The sequence below is a fragment of the Ceratotherium simum genome, chromosome 34 (assembly GCF_057802395.1).
Source record: "Ceratotherium simum simum isolate JZ-2026a chromosome 34, ASM5780239v1, whole genome shotgun sequence".
Taxonomy (NCBI): Eukaryota; Metazoa; Chordata; class Mammalia; order Perissodactyla; family Rhinocerotidae; genus Ceratotherium; species Ceratotherium simum.
In genome coordinates, this window is record NC_141933.1 from 23,995,237 (window position 1) to 24,018,420 (window position 23,184).

The 23,184-nt window shown below is 40.5% G+C and overlaps 1 protein-coding gene across 5 annotated transcripts in view; it reads right to left on the bottom strand.

The window, feature by feature from the left end:
- Positions 1 to 23,184, bottom strand: part of TTC17 (tetratricopeptide repeat domain 17) — a 117,144-nt gene that overhangs the window by 21,458 nt on the left and 72,502 nt on the right. For 3 of the 5 annotated variants that reach the window (XM_087423110.1, XM_004436881.3, XM_087423111.1), the window contains 5 exons: positions 17,305 to 17,564; positions 16,681 to 16,834; positions 5,363 to 5,483; positions 2,970 to 3,129; positions 1,965 to 2,048 (listed from right to left, as the gene is read on the bottom strand). In XM_087423110.1, coding sequence (XP_087279236.1) covers positions 1,965 to 2,048; positions 2,970 to 3,129; positions 5,363 to 5,483; positions 16,681 to 16,834; positions 17,305 to 17,564 — 779 coding nt within the window. The other 2 variants (XM_087423113.1, XM_087423112.1) reach the window with 2 other exon arrangements.

The window sequence follows — 23,184 nt, forward strand, 5'->3', positions numbered from 1 at the left end:
AGACCATGGAGAGAAGATTCCCAGCTGTGCCCCAGCGATTCCAGCCACTCCAGCTGAGGCATCAGACATCTGAGTAAAGCCTTCTTTGGCGGCCAGCCCCAGATGAGTCTCCACGCGTCTGTAGTTGCATGAATGACTCCAGGGGAGACCAGAAGAAATGCCCAGCTGAGTCCAGCTCAAATCACAGAATCTTGAGCAAACAACAGTTTTGTTTTAAGCCAGGAAATTTTGGGGTGGTTTGTTAGGCAGAAATAGATGAGTGCAATAGTATCTGGCATCAAGAATGGAGGGCTGCCCTAATAGAAACGTAAAACCTGTGCATTCATTTTGGAAATGGGTCAGAGACATGTGCTGAAAGGGCAGCAATGAGACAATTAATGGAGGCTCTGAGCACACTGAGAAAACTACTACTGGAGGCTAGAGGAGAGGCACTGTCATCTATCGGCCAAACAGATGGTGAGGCTGTATCCTGGAATCTAGGAAGAATACCTAACAAAGTTGTGGATCTGGCTGGGAAGATTTCCAGGAAGAATGCTGAAAGTCACAAACGGTTCTTTAAAAATCAACTATAATAAGGTATTAATAGACAGAGAACTAAACAAGAAACTGTGCAGTTTTCAAGCAGAATTTAGAGAAAATGCTCTCAAGCTTGGGACTCACGTGAAATTTTGAAAATGAAATTTTCTCAATTGCCAATTAGCTTCTCCAGTCAGCACAAGGTTTTGAAGTTAAAGGAAAAAAAAAGTCAAATCCAGGGTGATACCAGTAAAACTATGGCCTCAGAGTCAAGGTCAAATCAAGAGCGTGGCAGTAAGACCCTTTGTTACTCTGACCTCAGAAAGATTTAAGTCTAGATTTAAGCCTCCTAGACTCTTTCAGACAAAAGACATCTAAAAATCTTAAGGGTATTGTCCCAGACTCATATTCAAGGTAGCCAGGGGCCTTCTTGAAGAGCTTTGTGGGTGTGGCTTCCGTCTGACGCAGGGGCTTATAACTTGAAAGGCTACAAAGTTTTTTAAAAGAGTTGTGCCAGTTTGAACTAAAAGGGATAGAGACAGGCAGGAAGCAGGCTGAGTAAGCTGTTCGGCTGCAAACACAGGCCATTTCTTATGGAAAAAGCAGCAGAGCTCAGAGAGAAGAGTCAGAGTTGGGAAACAGATTAGGGAACCAAGCCCAGGAAACCAAAATAGGCCCTAATCAAGGAATATTCTCTGCTCTGGAACTGGGGGAGCTGGTGACATACGGCCAGATGGATTTCAGCATTGTCACGGAACAGCGATGGCTACGTGCTTTCCACTTCTTCTCTTTTAAACTGATGTGATCATCTCATCCCCACCATACTGTCATGTCACACTGGAAGTTGAGTTGATTCTCTTAATCACCATATTATTATATTACCCCTTCAATATTATGTAGTAATAAAGTGGAGAAATGTTTAACCATAAAGTAATTAATTTTAATTTTAAAAAACCTCCTCTTTACGTAAAGATCACACAGAGGCAGATGAGTAGTCTTGGAGACTTTCAGTTACATTTGCTATAGGCTGTATGAAAATGCAGTTTTCCAAATATTTTGTTCCATGATTTCAAAAGAAAAGAATATCCGAAATACCAGATATTCTTCACCACCAGAAGAACACCTGACCTATTTCAAATTCCTGGATTCCACGGTTCCCAGCACCACCACCACCATATACTCACCACAACAGAGTAAAGAAGGGAAACTGACCAGGTAAGTTTCACCACAGAAGGGAAGCAAAGCAGCAAAAAAGAGTACTCACCAAATGATGGAAAAAGTAATGGAAAAGTGATTGTAACATTCTGTGTGGGGTTATTTCACACTATCCTTTTAGTTAGTAAGTGCTAAGTAACTAACAGGAGAGATTAGAACCACTTTGTGGAAAATACTCTGGAAAAGTAAGAAGGTGGGAAGTTAGTTTCCAGCTTTCCTAGAGGGTGACTTACCTTTTCCAAAACTTTGGCGATTCGGGTGCCAATTTGTTCAAGGGACTGTTGTGGATACTGGTCTTTGCCAAGATTTTGCAATACCTGGTATAGGGAGGAAGATGTTAGGTTTGAGGAATGAAATGAGGCTGGATCTAGACGACACTGCTGACGCTGAGCTGGGCACTGCCCCACAAAAGCAAACGGTTTCTCTGGGTACATGCTGCGGTCCCGCTGGTGAGGCATTTTGTGGAAGACACGTTTAAGGCCATTATACCATCCCTTCAGTCCTCTCCCACTTAACACAAACTACATATGAAAACACATTCATTATAGCAACCTTAGAAAACAGAGTAGAGGAAGAAAATGAAAACTATTTGTAATCTTGTCACCCAGACACAACCACTGTTAATATCTTTATATATATCTTTCAGATATTTTTCTTTCAGATATTTTTCTATGTACACACATATTATTTCTCTCACAGAATATGGGATCACACTGTATACTGTCACCTACATTTTCACATAACATGTTTTGAAAATTTCTTCATGCCAACAAATATTTCTACCACATATTTCTTAATTACTTCATTGTCTACTATCCTATACCTATACCAACATTTATTTAACAAATCTATTGTTGGGCAATTGTGACATGTTTTTCCAATTCTTCTTGGTATATGCTTTGCTAGGTATGTGCTGGGTCTCCCCTCTTGCCTTCTTAAGAATGCCAACAGGAGAATTAACTGCCTCAAATATTTCTTACAAGAGCCTCTGTCTGATGACAAGCAGAATGCTACCCACCTCAAGGAGTGAATCAGAATTAAAATTTCCTGGCTATAAAAAACAGCATAAGCTCAGTCACAGGGCCTGAAAGAAACAGGCTTGGCCTAAAGCCACCTAGATGACAGCCAATCAAAAAAAGGCAAACACATAAGGCCTGGCCACGGTGCTTTGTGCTGTCAGCTGATCACGAAGGTGGGACTCAGCACTGCAGACAGGCGGAACGAAGCCGAGCACTCACCTCTGTTAACTGACTCTCACCCGTGTAGTGCAGGCTGGCCCGGTGGGAAACCCCATGCAAGTGGTCCAGGGTGTGCATGCTCGTGGGGAGATTGCCGTTGCAAAGAGGCTCCATCGCTGGCTGCTGTATTGGAGTGGCAAAGTCTATGTGTTCTGTGATGCTGAAAAATGGAGATTACCACATTGGCCATGGAAGATTTGAGTGGGTGGGCAGAAAGAATATTAGTAATCAGCTGATCATAACTTCAATATGTTCTTAGGATTGTCTGAAGCCATGGAATCTCAGACTGGAAGAGACCCCAGGAGTTATGCCGTCTGATCTCTCATGTTACAGGTGCGAGGACTCCAGTGCCTGGCAGTGACCATTTGTTGAACGTATGAAGAGAGGTCATACCCCAGGTCAAAGCTGCAGTGCTGGGATCTGAGTCCTGAACTCCGTGATTTTCCCAGTCTACTCAAGCTGCCTCCTTTCTATGCACCACGGCGTCTGATTTGCTCACTGCTGCTGACCATGTTTTCTCACAGGGGAGGTTTTAAATCAAGTGGATTTTCTTCTAGGATGACTTTTTCCAGGGTACAGATAATGATAAATCTGTGGTCCCTATCTTTTATTTTCCCTTTAGGCACAGAAGCACACTGGTCCCCACAGAAAAAGTTACCTAAAGTTTAGACAGTACATTTTATACAGATACAGCTGTTCAGCGTGTCTACTCATAAGATATAAGTACTTCCCTTCATGGTCCTAAAGTGGTCATTTTCCTGCTATACACAGGCTGACTGTTATACACTCTCCTACACGCTGATATGGCAAACTGCAATTGCTAAATTTTATTTCTAGGTATTTAAAAAGTTAAACATATATTAGGCAAACATTCATTCACTCATTATTTATTCAGAGCCAATCACACGTCAGACACCAAGGCTATAATTAACATAACATACCCAGTCCCTGCTGTTATGGTGCTCATAGTCTTGAGTGACTCAAATATTACAGATGTGATGAGTTATAAGAGATAAAGACACGGAACAATGTCAGTACACTACAGGAGGGTATACAATTCCTCTACACCGATGGAGGAGGGAGGTGGTTAGTGAAAGATTCCCCGAGGAAGTAAGATTTAAGGTGAGAGCAGAAGGATGAGTGTGAATTAACCAGATAGGAAGAAGGTGGTGAGAACACCACCACAGGCAAAGGAGACACCATGTGTGAAGGTCCTAATGGGAGAGAAGGCAGAGCCAAAGATGGAAGGACAGGCGGGAGCAGATCATGAAGGCCTTTGTGGGCCACTGTAAACAGCAACCCAAAGTTACCAGAGCATTTAAAGAATTATTTGGCTTACATCTAGGGAAGAATTCTGAGTACTGTGGAGAGAATGGATAAAATAGAGGCAAGAGTGAATAAAGCAAGAGGACCAGCTAGGAGGCTAGTGAATGAATCTAAGTGGAGATGATGGTGATCTGGTTTAAGGAGGCAGCAATGGAGATGGAGAAAAGCAGATGGTTTTGAAAACTACTCAGAGGGTAGAAGTGATAACAATTGGCAATAGACTGGATTTGAAGGTTACGAGAGAGGGACTGCTAAGGATGACTCCCAGGGTTCTGGCCTAAGCACAGCTGGAGCCATTTACTAAGAATAAGAAATGGAAAGACAAACAAAACAAACTGTCTTTTGGAAGGAGAGTGGGTAAGAAAATTATCAGTTTAGTTTTCCTGGGCTTGGGGTGCCTGAGAGATATCTAGGCAGAGAGGCCAGGTAGATAACTGGATAGATGGGTTGAAGGATCTGAAGAAAGGACTGGTCTGGAGACGAAAATCTGGGAGCTGTTAATATATCAGTGGTGATGGAAGTTCTGATTGTCAGTCTGCCTAGGAGTGACTATAAAATAAGAAGGCTCAGTGGTATATCTTGGGGAACTCAAACACTTACAAGGGTAGAAAAGGGGCCGGCAAAAGAGAATGAGTGTCCAGGGAGGAAAAAACCAGTTGTCTGAGAGGCAACCTTGCTCAGCTTGTGTCTTGGTAGGTGTTTGTAAGTCTGGATTTGCTCTGGCTCCTTTCTCAAGTGCACGAGGTCAGCGAGAGACCACAGGTTTCGTGCTTCTATAACCAGGGATCCAGTCTTCAATTCAAACTAAGTGAGTTATACACGACTTCTGGATAGCTTAGAAAGCGTGGCGAAGGCCCTGAGAGGGGGGCATACTGACTGTTCAGTACGATGGGCTGAGTCCACCTGTGGGCTGTGCTCAGCAATGGGCATCGTCTGAACCACCAAGCCCAGCAAGGACGACTCTTCTAACAGCTGCTGACAAAGAAGGGCATCCTTGCAGTCGGCTGGGCCCAGCGGGATCACTGGTACACAAGTGCCATGAAGGAGGGAGAGGTTAAGATACTCACTCAATGTTCTTTGAAGAGACTGCAAGCCAGGTACTCACGATGGCAGTCAGCTCTACCCAGCGGAGTTTGACGCACTCATCTGGGCTGGGCCATCCCAGACTCTGGTAGTCACGTTTTTTTCCTGGAAGAAAGGTATGTATGTCATCGGTCAACACAATTACAAAGGAACAGAACCTATAGCGTCTTATGCCCTGGTGACTACTTCACCCAGACTGCTGCATTTGGAGATGCCAGTCATTCCTCTAGTCTTTAGAATTTCTACCATCTAGAGAACTAATTAGAATCTTGTTATTCACAGCAACGGAAATAAAGATCATCTTTGAGTAAAGCCTTATTCTCAAACATGATGAAGTAAAAATAAATGAGTCCTTCACTGGATTTAACACTGATCAACATGAGATAAGGGTTAAGATATTCTTCAATGTTAACCTTCTTACCAAACTTAATTTTTACCCCTCTACATTTTGATTTGGTAAAGACTCCACTAAGTCAAGAGAAACACATCTCTCTAAAGTAGGATTTCTCAGCCTGATACTACTGAGTAGCGGGCTGGACAGTGCCTTGTTGTGGGCTGTCCTGTGCGTTGGAGGATGTTTAGCAGCATCCCTGGCCTCTACCAACTAGATTTCAGGAGCATCCTCCTCCAGATGTGACAACCAAAAATATCTCCAGATACTGCCAAATGTCCCCTGGGATGGCAAAGTCACTCCTAGTAGAAAGCCACTGCTGTAAAGAAGAGCAGCGGGGTGGGGAATAAGGATGATAACGAGAGGCTGTCATCTGTCTTCAGAGCACTTCCTATGGGCTCGGGTCCTGTGCTGAGTGCTTTACATCCCTAACCTCGTGAGGCAGGTAAAGCCCTCATTTCTCAGATGAGAAAACAGAGGCTCAGAGAGATCAAGCGACACGCCCAAGGTCACCTGGCTTGTAGGTGGCAGAGCTGGGATCCAGATCCCGGTCTGTCTGACTCTAACATGCATGCTCCCAATCACCATGCTATTTACTCTAAAGGGCTATTAAAGCTGTTTATCAATACCCTTTACAGGTGTTCCCTTTTGGGTGCAGGCCCTTTACTTAGATCAGGTCCCCAAGTAAAGAGCAGAACTGTCTGGTCTGGGAAGAGTCCTTCTGAGGGAATTACAATCGAACAGACAGAGGAGAACCTGGGTTCTGTAGAGCTCTTTTTATACTGTAGGAATTCACCAACAATACAAGACTGTTTGAGGTACAGGCAGGGGTTTTGATTTAGATTTTAATAAAATAGAAAAAAACAGTTTGGAAGAGTTTCAAACTAACCCTGTAAGTTTCATAATAAAGCTTATTTTTCTTTTATATTTAAGAAATTCACTTGAAAAATATTGATTGAGCATCTATTATGAGGGGCTCGGAACTGTCTAAGACACTAGGGGAACAGAGAGGAATCAGGAGGGGGGCCTGCTCTTGAGCTCACAGTCTAGTGAGGGGGGTAAACAAACAGATCATTATAATACAATAGGATAAGTGCCAGAGAGAAGGCACAGAAAACTGCAGAGAGAGAGCAACTAATTCTGCCCGAAGGGAGCAAGGGAGAGAGGGCACTTGAGTTTGAAGTTTAAGGATGAGTGATATTTTAGCACCACGGAGGTGGCATGAGGGCATTCCAGGCAGAGGGAACAGCATGTGCAAAGGCAGAGAGGTAAAATCAGAGCATGGCTGGTTCAGAGAATGGTGCCGAAGGGCAGAGAGGGCCTGGGTTGTAACGGGTATTGTGTGCCACACAAGGACGTTTGGACTTGATCCTGTAGGCAGTGGGGAGCGAGCCCACATCCCTCCATCTTGTTCACAAGGATATCATAAGAGGCTCTGTTAAATGCCTTGCTGAAGTCCAGTTACATTATATCCACAGCACTTCCCTGGTCCTCAGTAGTCCTCACCAAAAAAGGAAATGAAATTAGTTAAGCACTATTAGTTTTATCAGTTCTTAGTAGATCTACAGTGGCCCTTAATGATCTCCACTTTTCCCCCCATGGTCTCACAAACTATCTGTTTAACAATTTGCTTTAGAGCTTTGTGAGGATTTATCATGAAGCTCATTACTTGATAGTGGATAAAATCCGTATTTATTTGAAAATTGGGATACTGAACCTCTTTAGTCTTCTCTCATCTCTTCCACACTTTAGAACATTTCACTATAAGGACAGCATGTAGTTGCATGATCTCATGTGCAAGTATATTCAACACTCCACCTGGGCCTACCTACTGGAATCCATTTAAAACTGCTCAAGTGCTCTCACATCATCTCAACCATACTGAGCTTTAATTTCCACTTTTATCAGAAATTTTTAGCTTTTTGTTTGTAAAAGTAATACAGGCTTATTAGAAAATATTTAGAAAATGGAAAAGCACATAGAAAAAAATAAAAATTGCCTATAGCCCTATAAATACCCAGAGATGATCACTTACAATATTCTGGTGTATTTCCTTCTATACTTGTTTCTTTGTGCTTATTTATTATAGCATATTTAATCAAATCTAAGATGTCATAAACTGTAAGGTGTACATTATTTTACATGATTTAAGACAGAAAAAATTGCTAATTATTATTTAAGATACTATTAATTGTATCTCAATTGCAGAGATATTGAAATGTGAAAAAATGTAACCAAAATACAAGTATATTTACTATTTTATAGAAATTGAAGTATTCTCTACTAATGCTGTTCTATAAACTGCTTTTGTTCACTTACTAAACTACATACATCTTAGCTGCACAATACACAGCATGGACATGCTGTAATTATTTAGACAATGACCAACATTTAGGTTGTTTACAAATTTTTACTATAAGCAACCCTGTGATTAATATCTTGGTACTTCTAGCTTTGGCACTTGTAAGATGATTTACTTAGAAGTAGAATTGTTGGTATATTTTTAAATTTTCTGAGACATGTAGTCAAACTACCCCAAAATTTGTTTTATTAACGTTCACTGTGTGTGATACCTTTAAAGAGAATTTGATAAGCAAACATGCTATCTCACCGTTTAGGCTTGCACTTCTTTGACTGCTAGTGAGGCTGACCATTTTCCCACGTGTTCAGAGGCCATTTGTGTGTGTGTGCGTGTGTGTGTGTGTTTGGAGAACTGCCTATGTACTTTGCACATATTTTATTGAAATGCTCTATTTTTCCTATTGATTTATGGGTGCTCTTTAAATGACAGTGATATCCTTTCTTTATAATATAGTCTATAAATATATGCAAATATTCTGCAAATATACTTTGCTTCAGTCCTTTGTTTTTCTATTTTGTGGTGTTTTCTGACGCCAGAATTATTATTTTTTTCACTTTTTCTCTGTCAAAAAAGTCTTTCTCCACCTTAAAAGTATATACATATCCATCTAAGTTTTCTTCTTTTATGATTTCATTACATTTACTATGTAATCCACTGGAAATTTCATTTCCACAAGGATGTTTTACAGTTTGAACATTTTTTCCTTGCTGCAGAAGACAGAACTAAGAGGAAGTGTTGCTTTCTTTCTGTAGCCCGTTCACACATGCTGTCTTCCTTAAACAGTGAAGCTACTTTGAGCTCTTAACTCCCGTCATGACAAAGTGTCCTTTTTGGTGTCCCTGGTATTTTTCACAACTCACAGCTCATTCTGGGATTTAGCCAAGCTGACCCCATTCTTTGTATTTTATTAAGTGCCCTCTGCTTTCAGCTTTGGGAAGTACTCACACCAAATTAAATAAGACACATTTTCACGAAGTTACTTTGAATTTTCAAAGTCTCAGGCAGTGAAAATATCCTTTTAAAAAAGGAGATATTTTTTAAAAGAAATATCACTATTTATTTCACTGATGATGAAGAAAGTCAATTGGACTCATGGCAATGGCCCTGAACCTGGAGTCCAGAGATGGACATCAGGACAACTATGGACCCTAAAAGAACATGCCAAATTTTGATGTATATGCATTTTTCCTGGGGAGTAGTTCCAAAGCATTTATCCAATACTTAAAGAGATAGCTGACATACAAAGATGTTACTAGATAGTTAATATTTATTGAGTCCTATGTGCCCACTTCATTTAAAGCACTTTACATGTATAAACTCATATAAACTTCACAACCACCTTGTAAGATAGATGTGATTATTATCCCATTTTATAGATAAGGAAAATGAGGCACAGGGAACTAACTGGCAAAACTGGTGTTTGAACTGTTAAGACTCAATAGGATATTTCAGCTCAAGATGATAAGACTATAAGCAAATAGCCAATGGTAAAAAAATCAGAGGAGAGAAGTCAAGATGGCAGCATAGGTGGACCCTGAACTCACCTCCTCCCACGGACAGAGGCAATTTACAACTACTCGTGGAAAAACTACCCCTGAGAGATAACTGAAAACTGGATAAGAGGAACTCCTGCAACAAATGACAATCCTAATTGAGGTGGAAGACACAGAAATTCCCTTATGGAGAGAAAAAATGCCACCTTCACAAGCCGCAGTGCTGCAGGGCCGCCTGGGAGCAGCCCAAAGGCACACAGCCCTCCCTAGAGGAGCAGGGGACCTGAGCCGGGGAGCGCCCCCGCTGTAGGCATTTTGTGGACCCAGCACAATGAAGATGAGTGGCATAATATCTGACTTTGCCTGCTACTAAAACACTGGGGAGTACCCCCAGAAAAGCTGGTTCACAAAGAAATTAAAACTGGCTCTTAAAGGACCCACACACAAATTCACCTGTTTCGGAAAGCAACCTAAAATCACCAGAAAGAAAGGTGCACAGTCCTTTGGTGAAAAGAGACTCACCTGATAGGCTCTGAGTGCATCTTGGTGAGAGGTGAGACCTCTCCAGGGACTGGGACATTGGCAGCAGCCACTGTTGTGGCCTGGTGTGGGTGTGCTGACACAGATGCCATTGGAGTTCTCCTTGAGCCCTGCTAGTCCAGGGTCTGCCCCACCCACTAGAACACCAATTTAATCCAGCCCAGCCAGGGCAGGCAGCCCACCCTAGGGACTGGCCCCACCCAACACAAGCCCTCAGGCAACTTGTGGGCCTGCATAGATTGGTGACTGGATTCTCTGCAGTCTGGCGACTGGGTCCACCTCTATGGGGCAGACGTGAGCAAAGAGTGGGTGGAGAGTGTGGGGCAGTGGTGGAGTGTGTGGGGCTCCCGCCGTGGAGAGACTGGGTCCACTTCAGGAGGTCGGGGCGTGCACACGGGGCAGGACTGTGTTGACTGTGTGTGTGGACCTGTGGGCGGTGGGGCTTGTCAGCTGCAGAAGACTTGTGCTTCTCAAACACCCACAGAGGGGGTTTGCCTCACCTTCCAAAGCCTGAAACAATTGGGTGCTCCCATGCCTGAGGCCAGCCCCACCCAGCTGCAATCCTCAGAGAGCTGACAAGAGACCTAAAGGCTGGAGGCTTTAAGCAACTGTAAGCCCCTGAGCCTAACAACCTGCCACACTGGGGGCCTATTCACTTAAAAGAAATAATGCAAGACAAATGTGCTATTAGAACTTGCAGCCAACTGTGCTGGGGCTCCCCACACCCGATAAAGAGACTGAAGGGCCCACAATGACTACAAGCAGCTGAGCATTACAACAGCTGGCCAGGAGCATAACTCAGCCTCCCTGGGCGCCTACAGGGAGAGCAACCACACCACAACAGAAGGACACACGTAGCCCACATAGGGGTCACTCCTGGAACATTCAGAACTGAGGGAAGCACACTGCCAGGCCTCATAAGGCATCACTTATATAAGGTTACCTCTCCAAGAGCAGGAGACATAGCTGACCTATCTAATACACAGACACAAGCACAGGGAAAGAGGCAAAATGAGGAGGCAAAGGAATACCTTCCAAGTAAGGGAACAGGACAAAACCCCAGAAAAGGAACTAAGTGAAACAGAAATGAGCAACTTACCTGACAGAGAGTTCAAACAAAGAGTGTTAAGGATGCTCACTGATCTGGGGAGAAGAATGGATGGACTCAGTGAGAACGTCAACAAAGAAATGGAAGATATAAAAAAGAACCAATCGGAAATGAAGAATACACTACTGGAAATGAAAAATTCACTAGAGGGACTCAAAAGCAGAGTAGAGGATACAGAAGAACAGATCTGCGAGCTGGATGAAAGACTAGAAGAAATCACCCAAGCTGAACAAGTAAAAGAAAAAAGAATTAAAAAGAGTGAAGACAGTCTAAGGCACCTCTGGGACAACATCAAGCGCACTAACATCCATGTTATAGGTGTCCCAGGAGGAGAAGAGCAAGACAAAGGGGCAGAGAATCTATTTGAAGAAATAATAGGTGGAAACTTCCCTAACCTAAGGAAGGAAACAGACATTCAAGTACAGGAAGCACAGAGAGCACCAAACAAGATAAACCCAAAGAGGCCCACACTAAGACACATCATAATTAAAATGTCCAAAATTAAAGATAAAGAGAGAATCCTAAAAGCTGCAAGAGAAAGACAAGTTACATACAAAGGAAACCCCATAAGGCTATCAGCTGACTTCTCAGCAGAAACCTTACAGGCTAGAAAAGAGTGACATGATATATTTAAAGTGCTAAAAGGAAATAACCTACAGCCAAGAATACTCTACCCAGCAAGGTTATCATTCAAAACGGAAGGAGAGATAAAAAGTTTCCCAGACATGCAAAAATTAAAGGAGTTTGTCACCAAGACACCAGTACTACAAGAAATGCTAAAGGGACTTATTTAAGGGGAAAGGAGAAGACCACAAATAGGAAAAATTATCTATTTTCATGATAAGAGGGTAATGGATACAAATGCACAAAAAAGAGGTTAGATATCATATCAAAAACATAAAATGTGGGAGGAGGAGAGTTAAGGAGTAGAGCTTTCAGACAGAGGTCAAACTAAAGAGACCATCAACTTAATATAGATTCCTATATACATAGGTTACTGTACATGAACACCATGGTAATCACAAACCAGAAAACTATAATAAATACACAAAAAACTAAGAGAAAGGAACCCAAACAAAATACTAAAGAAAGCCATCAAACCATAAGGGAAGAGAGCAAGAGAAGAAGAAAGGAACAGAGAAAGACTACTAAAACACTGAGAAAAAAAAGTTAAAAAATGGCAGTAAGTACATACTTATCAATATCTACTTTAAACGTCAATGGACTAAATGCTCCAATTAAAAGGCATAGGGTGGCTGACTGGATAAAAAAACGAGACCCATATATATGCTGCATACAAGAGACACACTTCAGACCTAAAGACACTCAAAAACTGAAAGTGAAGGGATGGAAAAAGATACTCCACGCAAATGGCAATGAAAAGAAAGATGGGGTATCAATACTCACATCAGACAAAATAGACTTTAAAACAAAAACTGTAAAAAGAGGCAAAGAAGGGCATTACATAATGATCAAGGGAACAATCCAACAAGAGGATATAACACTTGTAAATGTCTATGCACCCAACGTAGGAGCACCTAAATATATAAAGCAATTATTAACAGACATAAAAAGAGAAATAGACAGTAACACAATAATAATAGTGGACTTTAACACTCCACTTACACCAATGGATAGATCATCCAAACAGAAGATCAATACGGAAATACTGGCCTTAAATGACACAATAGAACAGATGGACCTAGTAGATATATACAGAACATTCCATCCAAAAACTGAAGAATACACATTGTTTTCAAATGCACCGGGAACATTTTCCAGGACTGATCACATATTAGGCCACAAAACAAGTCTCCATAAATTTAAGAAGACTGAAATAATACCAAGTATCTTTTCTGACCACAACGGTATGAAACTAGAAATCAACTGTAGGAAGAAAATCAGAAAAGCCACAAATATGTGGAAATTAAACAAAATGCTACTGAACAACGATTGGGTCAATGAAGAAATCAAAGGAGAAATCAAAAAACACCTGGAGACAAACGAAAATGAAAATATGACATGCCAGAACTTATGGGATACAGCAAAAGTAGTTCTAAGAGGGAAGTTTATAGCAATACAGGCCTATCTCAACAAACAAGAAAAATCTCAAATAAACAACCTAACAATGCACCTAAAGGAACTGGAAAAAGAAGAACAAACAAAGCCCAAAATCTGTAGAAGAAGGAAAATAATAAAAATCAGAGCAGAAATAAATGAAATAGAGACTAAAAAAACAATAGAAAAAATTAATAAAACCAAGAGCTGGTTCTTTGAAAAGATAAACAAAATTGACAAACCTTTAGCTAGACTCACAAAGAAAAAAAGCGAAAGGCTCAAATAAGCAAAATCAGAAATGAAAGAGGAGAAATTACAACAGACACCTCAGAAATACAAAAGATTATAAGAGAATACTATGAAAAGCTATATGCCAATAAATTGGACAATCTGGAAGAAATGGATAAATTCTTAGAATCATACAACCTTCCAAAACTGGATCAAGAAGAAATAGAGAATTTGAACAGACCAATCACCAGTAAAGAGATCGAAACAGTAATCAAAAACCTCCCCAAAAATAAAAGTCCAGGACCTGACGGCTTCCCTGGCGAATTCTACCAAACATTCAAAGAAGACTTAATACCTATCCTTCTCAAACTCTTCCAAAAAATTGAGGAGGAGGGGAAGCTCCCTAACTCATTCTACGAAGCTGACATTACCCTGATACCAAAACCAGACAAGGACAACACAAAAATAGAAAATTACAGGCCAACATGACTGATGAACATTGATGCAAAAATCCTCAACAAAATACTAGCAAATTGAATACAACAATATATTAAAAAGATTATACACCATGATCAGGTGGGATTTATTCCATGGATGCAGGGATGGTTCAACATCTGCAAATCAATCAATGCGATATACCACATTAATAAAATGAAGAATAAAAATCACACGATCATCTCAATAGATGCAGAGAAAGCATTTGATAAGATACAGCATCCATTTATGATAAAACCTCTGAATAAAATGGGTATAGAAGGAAAGTACCTCAACATAATAAAGACCATATATGAGAAACCCACAGCTAATATCATCCTCAATGGTGAAAAACTGAAAGCTATCCCTCTAAGAACAGGAACCAGACAAGGATGCCCACTGTCACCACTCCTATTTAACATAGTCTTGGAAGTCCTAGCCAGAGCAATCAGGCAAGAAAAAGAAATAAAAGGGATCCAAATTGGAAAGGAAGAACTGAAACTGTCACTACTTGCAGATGACATGATTTTAAATATAGAAAACCCTAAAGAATCCAAGAAAAAACTTTTAGAAGTAATAAACGAATATGGTAAAGTTGCAGGATACAAAATCAACATACAAAAATCAGTTGCATTTCTGTACACTAACAACAAAGTAGCAGAAAGAGAAATTAAGAATACAATCCCATTTACAATTGCAAAAAAAGAATAAAATACCTAGGAATAAACTTAACCAAAGAGGTGAAAGATCTGCACACTGAAAACTATAAAACACTGCTGAAAGAAACTGAAGAAGACACAAAGAAATGGAAAGATATTCCATGCTCTGGATCGGAAGAATTAACATAGTTGAGATGTCCATACTTCCTAAAGCAATCTATAGATTCAATGCAATCCCTATCAAAGTTCCAAGAACATTTTTCACAGAAATAGAACAAAGAATCCTAAAATTTATATGGAACAACAAAAGACCCCGAATAGCTAAAGGAATCCTGAGAAAAAAGAACAAAGCTGGAGGTATCACACTCCCTGATTTCAAAATACACTACAAAGCTATAGTAACCCAAACAGCATGGTACTGGCACAAAAACAGACACACAGATCAATGGAATAGAATCGAAAGCCCAGAAATAAACCCACACATCTATGGACAGCTAATCTTTGACAAAGGAGCCAAGAACATACAATGGAGAAAGGAAAGTCTCTTCAACAAATGCTACTGGGAAAACTGGACAGCCATATGCAAAAAAATGGAAGTAGACCATTACCTTACACCATACACAAAAATTAAGTCCAAATGGATTAAAGACTTGAATGTAAGACCTGAAACCATGAAACTTCTAGAAGAAAACATAGGCAGTATGCTCTTCGACATCAGTCTTAGCAACATATTTTCAAGCACCATGCCTGACCGGGCAAGAGCAACAACAGAAAAAATAAACAAATGGGACTACATCAAACTAAAAAGCTTCTGCACAGCAAAGGAAACCATCAACAAAATGAAAAGACAACCTAACAATTGGGAGAAGATATTTGCAAACCATACATCTGATAAGGGGTTAATCCCCAAAATATATAAAGAACTCATGCATATCAACAACAAAAAGGCTAACAACCCAATTAAAAAATAGGCAAAAGACCTGAACAGACATTTCTCCAAAGAAGATATACAGATGGCCAACAGGCACATGAAAAGATGTTCAACATCATTAACTATCAGGGAAATGCAAATCAAAACTACAATGAGTCATCACCTCACGCCCGTCAGAATGGCTATAACTAACAAGAGAGGAAACAACAAGTGTTGGAGAGGATGTGGAGAGAAGGGAACTCTCATACACTGCTGGTGGGAGTGCAAACTGGTGCAGCCACTATGGAAAACAGTATGGAGATTCCTCAAAAAATTACGGATAGAACGACCATATGATCCAGCTATTCCACTGCTGGGTATTTATCCAGAGAATGTGAAAACACCAAGGCGTAAAGATACATGCACCCCTGTGTTCATTGCAGTGTTATTCACAATAGCCAAGACTTGGAAGCAACCTAAGTGCCCATGAAGGGACGAATGGATAAAGAAGATGCGGTATATATACACAGTGGAATACTACTCAGCCATAACAAACGATGAAATCCAGACATTTGTGACAACATGGATGGACATTGAGGGTATTACACAAAGAGAAATAAATCAGAGGGAGAATGTCAAATACCATATGATCTCACTCATTAAGTAGTAGATAATAACAACAACAAATAAACACATAGAGACAGAGGTCGGATTGGTGGTTACCAGAGGGGAAGGGGGGAGGGAGGAGGGCGAAAGAGATAATTAGGCACATGTATGTGGTGATGGATTGTAATTAGTATTTGGGTGGTGAACACGAGAACATGATGTAATCCATGCAGAAATAGAAGTATAATGATCTACACCTGAAATTCATACAATGTTATAAATCACTGTTACCACAATAAACAAACAAAATCAAGTAAATGTCAAAACAAACTTTTTATACCAATGACTGGTTTGTTCACTTAGTCCAATTACCTTCTCACCTGATCTACTTTAAGTCACAAACATATCCTTCGTGAGAACTGAGACAGTGAAATCTGAAAGGAGAGACTGGCATCACAAACATTCAAATTTACCTTGTGGCCCAGGAGATGCCACCTTTGGGCCAGTGATCTCCAGGTTTGCTTGGTAACGATGTACGTTTTCTGCTTGATTCAATTCTAGCTTTTTTGCAGGAGTTTTCTTGTGATCTCCTTTGGGTTTCTTTACACGTTTGACCTGGAATGTGATCTGGGAAATGGAACATGTTAGGAACAAATGAGACCGATTATCAAATCTGTCAGTGGCTATGGATATTGGGGGCTTTAAGAAGAACCAGTCAGTCCTGTGCTAAGACTAAGTTCTCTCCTTCAGTTTAATTCTTAAAGGTCTAAATGAAAAACGTTTAGTGAAATAAAAATAACCAAGCCTTGAAGAATGCATGTATAGAGGAAACTGAAAATTAAGATGTCTGAACTGGGTAGTTCCAAGTCTGTAGGCTTTGAGAGTGGCTTCACACCCATCCTGTTTCCTCTGCCTCCCAGAAGAGCTAGCAATACCTAAGGACCATAAACGCTGCCTGCGGTACAATTCCAATGTGAAGGCTGACTGGAGTGCCACATACCCAACAGAAACATCACACCAACAAACCAGGAGCCCCTCCCACCCCCCACCCCCCCACCAAAGACCTGGGCTACAATACCGAGTCGGCAAACTCTTACCCATTCTGTGGCTTCATCATCTTCACTTCTGCAGTCTCCATAGCAAGAGCTTCTGGCCACTCCGTCCTGGGGACCTTTCTTCAGTACCCGTATCCCCTGCAAGTCCAGACGCCGCCCCTTCATCTCTAGTGCTCCCCCAAAGCCTTCGAGAGGCCAGGCCTGTTGAAATTCATCCACCAAAGCCAATATCTCTTCTGACATTTTTGTTTCATCTGAATTGTCCATCTCATCAGAACCATTGCTTTCCTCAACTACTGTACCTGAAATTCAAGCGCCAGCACGTTATTAAAAATCACACAGCACTCATTCAAGGACTTGAGGGGCTCTAGTCTTGCTTTCTGAGAAAAGTTTTGGCTCTGCTTAGAGGCACTTCTATAGTCCGCCTTTATAAAAATACCATTCAGCATCTTCAAGATTCACAATAAAATATCATCTTTGTCACCTAGCTTTTGTCAAAAGCCTGGCTGACAACAATGGCAGCAGCTAGATGGCAGGTGCTCATAGACTATGTCACCAGTAGGCATGAAGATGGCTATTTTATACAGGAATGTTGTGAAAAAAAGACCAACTTGCTCTAGATACAAGACAGAGATGGCAAAGATGAAGTTTATTATGTTATTTATTCAATACATGGGATTCTTCAAGCTTTATTCAAATAGCATATGAAATATCATAGCTGTATGTCCAGACCATATAGTCTAATTACCTTAACTGAACAATGATTTCTTTAATGGGAAACTATCCTAATTCTACCCAAAGGCTACCATTTTCACTAATGTTTGATATAAGAAATAACAATATATTAGTGTAATTTTATCCTAAAATCGTTATTAAGATATTATTTGTTATGTTGCTCAAGTTTCTTATGTCAAGACTCCCATGGATGTTTCTCAGCACAGTGGCCTAGTAAAAACTCTCTCTCCTGAGAAGTCAATATGTCTCCATTATTATATATCGAAGGTTACATAACTCTACAAGTTCCCCTTTATGCGTAGATAACTAAGAAGTTCAGGGAAAAATTACTCTGTGTTTCTTACTAGAAGGCTTTCCTTTTTTTTTTTTTTTTTAATTTTTTACTACTTAACTTTTGCTATTTTGAATTAATGGATGAGTCTTATATTGTGTGTTCCATGAAAGTCATCTCCAATCCTTTTTGGAAGTAGATAGGATACAAAGACAAATAACAAAATGGAATGCCTCCTTTTGCAATATGTACCCACCAGACAACCCAAGAGCACAAGGCTGATTGCTCACAAAACGCCAATCTATGTTATCCAGTAATCTTCAACTGGTAATTCTAGCTTGCTCGGTGATTCAGAACATGGCATTAATAAGGCCAAGGTCAGGAATCTCATATCCATATCAACCAGACCTATGGCCACAGTGAGTAACACATCTTAGAAATGCATAGGATTAGTGTCTGAGGAGGCATGGGTTGAGAAAGATGGCTGACTACCATGGCTAAAAACAACTTAAAGCTTTGAGCCCTCCTCACAGAAGGTCTTCAGTGTCACCCTTAGCTCTGGTGGCCTCTCTCTCTCCTATCCCACTTTCTAGTCCAGAAAGTGGGAAGGTCTATTGTCAGGCTGGGAGTAGCACTAGAAATCTCTGATATTCTTTCTTGAAAAAGCTATAGGGCTCTTCCATTTGCTAAAAAGTGACTATAAAATGTATTACTATCCTTTCAAGTAAGTTTCCTTTAGGTTTTCTGAACCAATCTGCTAGTTTCTATTGATTATGATTATGATTATTGTTAATGGAGCTCTGAAACAAGCACTATGTAAAACAGCAGTTTGCACAGGGTTATTCAGATAAAAATGCTTGGTTACTTACCAAAATTATATGGCCAGTAGCATAAATATAGGGTTGACAAAGTTATAATTTTCAGTTTCTATCTTGTTTGCTACTATATTCTAAATGTCCAACATTATACCTGGCAGACAGCAGCCAGGTATATTCCTGGCTATTCCAACTATTCCAAATAGTTGTGGAATGAACTAATGGGAACTCAGAAATAATCTGGTTTGTGAGGTTCCTGAGGATCTGCTGCTCCTGCCTTTGCCTTGTCCTGCTGGCAATTCAAGACTTTTTAAGCTGTAAGGTTTACCTTGTCATGTGGTAAAGTATTGTCAACCCAGCTGAATGGTAAGCACGAGAAAGGCAGGCATCATGTCTTCAACATAATGTCTGGCACCCTATGTGATCTAGAAATTTCTTGCTAGCTAACCCAGCTCGACAGGGTTGTGACGGGGATCCCAAAGAGCAACTCAATTAGAAGAATTGCCTGGTACCCGACTTGTAGCCACACAGGTGTCTCTAAGTATTCCTCATGTTATTTTAGCTTCCTCTCCTTCCTTCTTCTATGGCTGCCATGGGATTCCTTGTACCTGGTCCTAAGACAGGAAAGGGTTTTTGACAGATTTGGCCACAGCCGAGAATATGGGCTTAAAGAAAAGTGGCTTCTGGCCAAAGGCAGACTGCAGGTAACTAATTCCCCAGTGTATAGTTAGAGCAGCATATGGATGCTCTGTTAGGAAGCCTTATTTCCCTTCACTAACTACTACTATTTAGAAAGCATTCATGTTGTTGAGTTGCAGAGAGTTCCACAAGCCCAGTTCCCAAAGATTAATACTTCACCGTGCCCTTACCATATGGTAATATCTATCATTATTACAAAGTTCTTAGAGAAAGGGGCTTGCACTGATGGAAATCGGTATTCAAATCAAGAGAAACCATGGAACATGCTGCAGGCTTCTGTTGCTGGCAGCTATTAGGCCTTTTCAAAGACTATAAGCTACAGAGGTGGGAACAAAAGGAATACGCACTGAGGCCTCTGACCCTGAGGAATTAAATACAATCAAGTTGGAGACACAAAACTATACGCATTAAACAATTCGAGAACAATTACATTAAAATTTTTTGTCTGGAGGAAAAAAATATTTGAGTATAGTCACAGAATGCTTTCTAGAAGAAGGCAGACGACGTGAGGCAGGATTTAGACAGAATAGAGGGCTAGGGAGGGCACTCCCCAGAGTGAGGACACTAAAGAAGCATGTATGTATGTTTGTACTCACACACCCATGCACATATACACTGATACAGGCACAAGGGAGGCATATGTGAAGGCATTATTTCAAATGAACTAGAACAAAGAATGTAGACAGAGGACATCAGTAAACATGACACTTGGGGAAGATGGGTGACATTGAGAATGTCTGGGAAAGTCAGGGAGAAGATTCATTGTAAAGGGAGCCTCTTGTTTGTTAAGCAGAAGAATAACAAGACGAGAGCCGTAACATTTATGAAGGCTAGAGCAGTAAATCAGTTGGTGGATTTGGGGGTGGAGGAGAGAAGGAAGACAGAGGACAAAGAGACCAATTAGAAAGGTTTTCAACAATCTAAACAAGAGTTATACAAGGAGAGGCTGGTTTAGGGTGAGGCTACAGGGGAAATTAAAAAAGGGAGGGGAAAAGGATGGATGTGAGGAAATTTTAAGAGAGAAAAATTAATAAAATTTGGTGATGAAATGGACATAATGCCAAAGAATAGGGTAGGTTCAAAGACGATTTCAAGATTTTAAAGCCTAATGTGACATAGCGGGCTTTCTACTATGTGACTGTAGTTTTAGTATCTGTGACTATGAACACAGAATGCTATTTACAAAGACAATGGAGTTAGGAAAGGGCAATAAATAGGATGAAGCATTGGGATTTCAGACATTTATTCATTAATTCATGTAAACACTTGCAGTTGTGTGCCTCACAATGTGCTGAGGCTCGGAATATAACAACCACGGAGCTCCTGGTCTAGACTAGAATGGACAGAGGGACGTATCTCCAGACATTTTCTAATAAGCAGCTAGAAATACAGAATTCAGGTTTGGTGAAACGTCTGGACTGTAGAGGAATCTCAGAAGATTTTTAAACTATGCTTGAAACAAGAAGAAAAAGAAAACATTAGGCTTGCTGCTTGTGGGACAGATGGTACGATATAAACTGAAAACAGAGAGACTGCGACCCATATCTCTATTTTTTCCTTTATCCTCTTTGACATGTACCATTTTCACACCGGAAAAAGGAGAATAAATATCGTGAAGTGAAGAGACCATGAGCACCCACAGCAAGGCTTATGAGTTCATGTTTTTTCACTTGGATGAATCCTATCCCAGGGTACTGGGAAAACTTACAGTTGAGTCTGGGCCATGTTAGGTAACCTGGCAAGAATCACAGGGAAAGGAAAAGTGCTAAGAGATGGAGAGAAGCGTATGTAGTCCCGATTATAAAAAGGAAAAAAAGAAAAAGAGAGAAAGAAGAAGAAGAAGAAGAAAAAAGAAGTCCAGTACAAATTTGCAGTGTTCCAGACACACCTGGAGAGTCACGGTTAAGTCTGGGCACCTCAGTTTAAGAGATTTTCAAAGCACCTGACCCCACAGAAAGAGTAACTGATATACTGCACCAAAAAAATCAGGCTTGAAAAATATTTTGCTAAAAAGATTTTTAAAAATTCCAGAGATTACTTCAAGGCTGGTGAAGGGACTAGAAGCCATAACAGAAGAGGAGTTGTTCAAGGAAATGAGGACATTTAGCTGAAGAAAGCGAAAACATGGGGGGTGAGGTAGGCAAGAACAATAATCATCTTCAAATATCTAAGGAAAAGTGATATTAATGAGAGGCAAGACTGACTTGGTTAGCCTTAGAGGCTAGAACTAGAAATGAGAAGTCATATCTTAGCTCAGTAGTAGGAAAGACTTTTGAATGGTCAGAAAATGGAACGGACTAGCCAGGGACAGACTGGGCCTCCGATGCAGCAGAAGCAGAGGCCAGACAATGACCTGCTGGGGACATGACTGAGAGGGAGTGGAACAGCGGAAGGTGATTAAAAGAAGGCGACTGTAGTTGATAAGAAGCAGTATTAATAACCTTGGAAGAGAGATTTCAAGATGAGAAGTTAAGTGCTACATTCAAAACTAAATACTGACAATATACAAAGGTAAAGATCACACATTCAAAGCAATGACCAGCCAAAGAAAGTCCTTCCTTTAAAATATGACTCAAAAATCTCCTCCAGAAAGTCTTATATGATTAACATCAACAGGTTTGAATACTAGTCTGTGGTTTCTGAAAGCAAGCAGGACACATTCTACCTTTAAGAATAATACCATAACAGGAATATGTCCCACTGTTTCAAAAAATAAAGAGCATACTAGGAATTAGACAAACTTGGCTTCAAATTGGGACTCTATCACCATAGGACTTTGGGCAATTCTGTCTTGAGTTCTACTGTCCTCTTTAAAAGGCAGTGATCTGATTCTGAAGAATAAAGCTGTGGACTTGTTTAAGATTTAATGCATAAACAATGGCATACAATTTCAAGCCAGTAATCAGAAAGCACAAAGGCTTAGATTAAATCACTCAGACTAAGGAAGGTAGGGAAATGATTCACTTCTGAAAAGAAAACAACCATCATGAGTTTTCATTTGCATCAGTGGTGCTCCTCCTTCCTCTAGTTGGGTCAGTATAGCAAGAGAAAACAGAGAATTCCAAGAAGAAAAGCGAGAAAGCAAACAAGGAATCTTTCCTGTCACATCTCTCGTGCAAATATGCAGGGGTCCCTTCAGTTGAGCAGATACTATGTGCAAGTACTTGTGAGGACTTTGGCTCACAAGCAGCCTCCAAGTCCAGAAGCAGTAGTCATGCCTGTGTTTGTACAAGTCAACATTTACTGAGTTCCAACTGTGTACCAGGCACTAAAATGCTTCCCTAAGTTATTTCATTTAAATACTCAAAACCACTGAGGCATTTTGCTTGTTTATTTTTAAATTAATGAGGTAAAGAGGGCTTAGCAAAATTAAGTAATTCGCCCAAGATTTAACAACTAGTA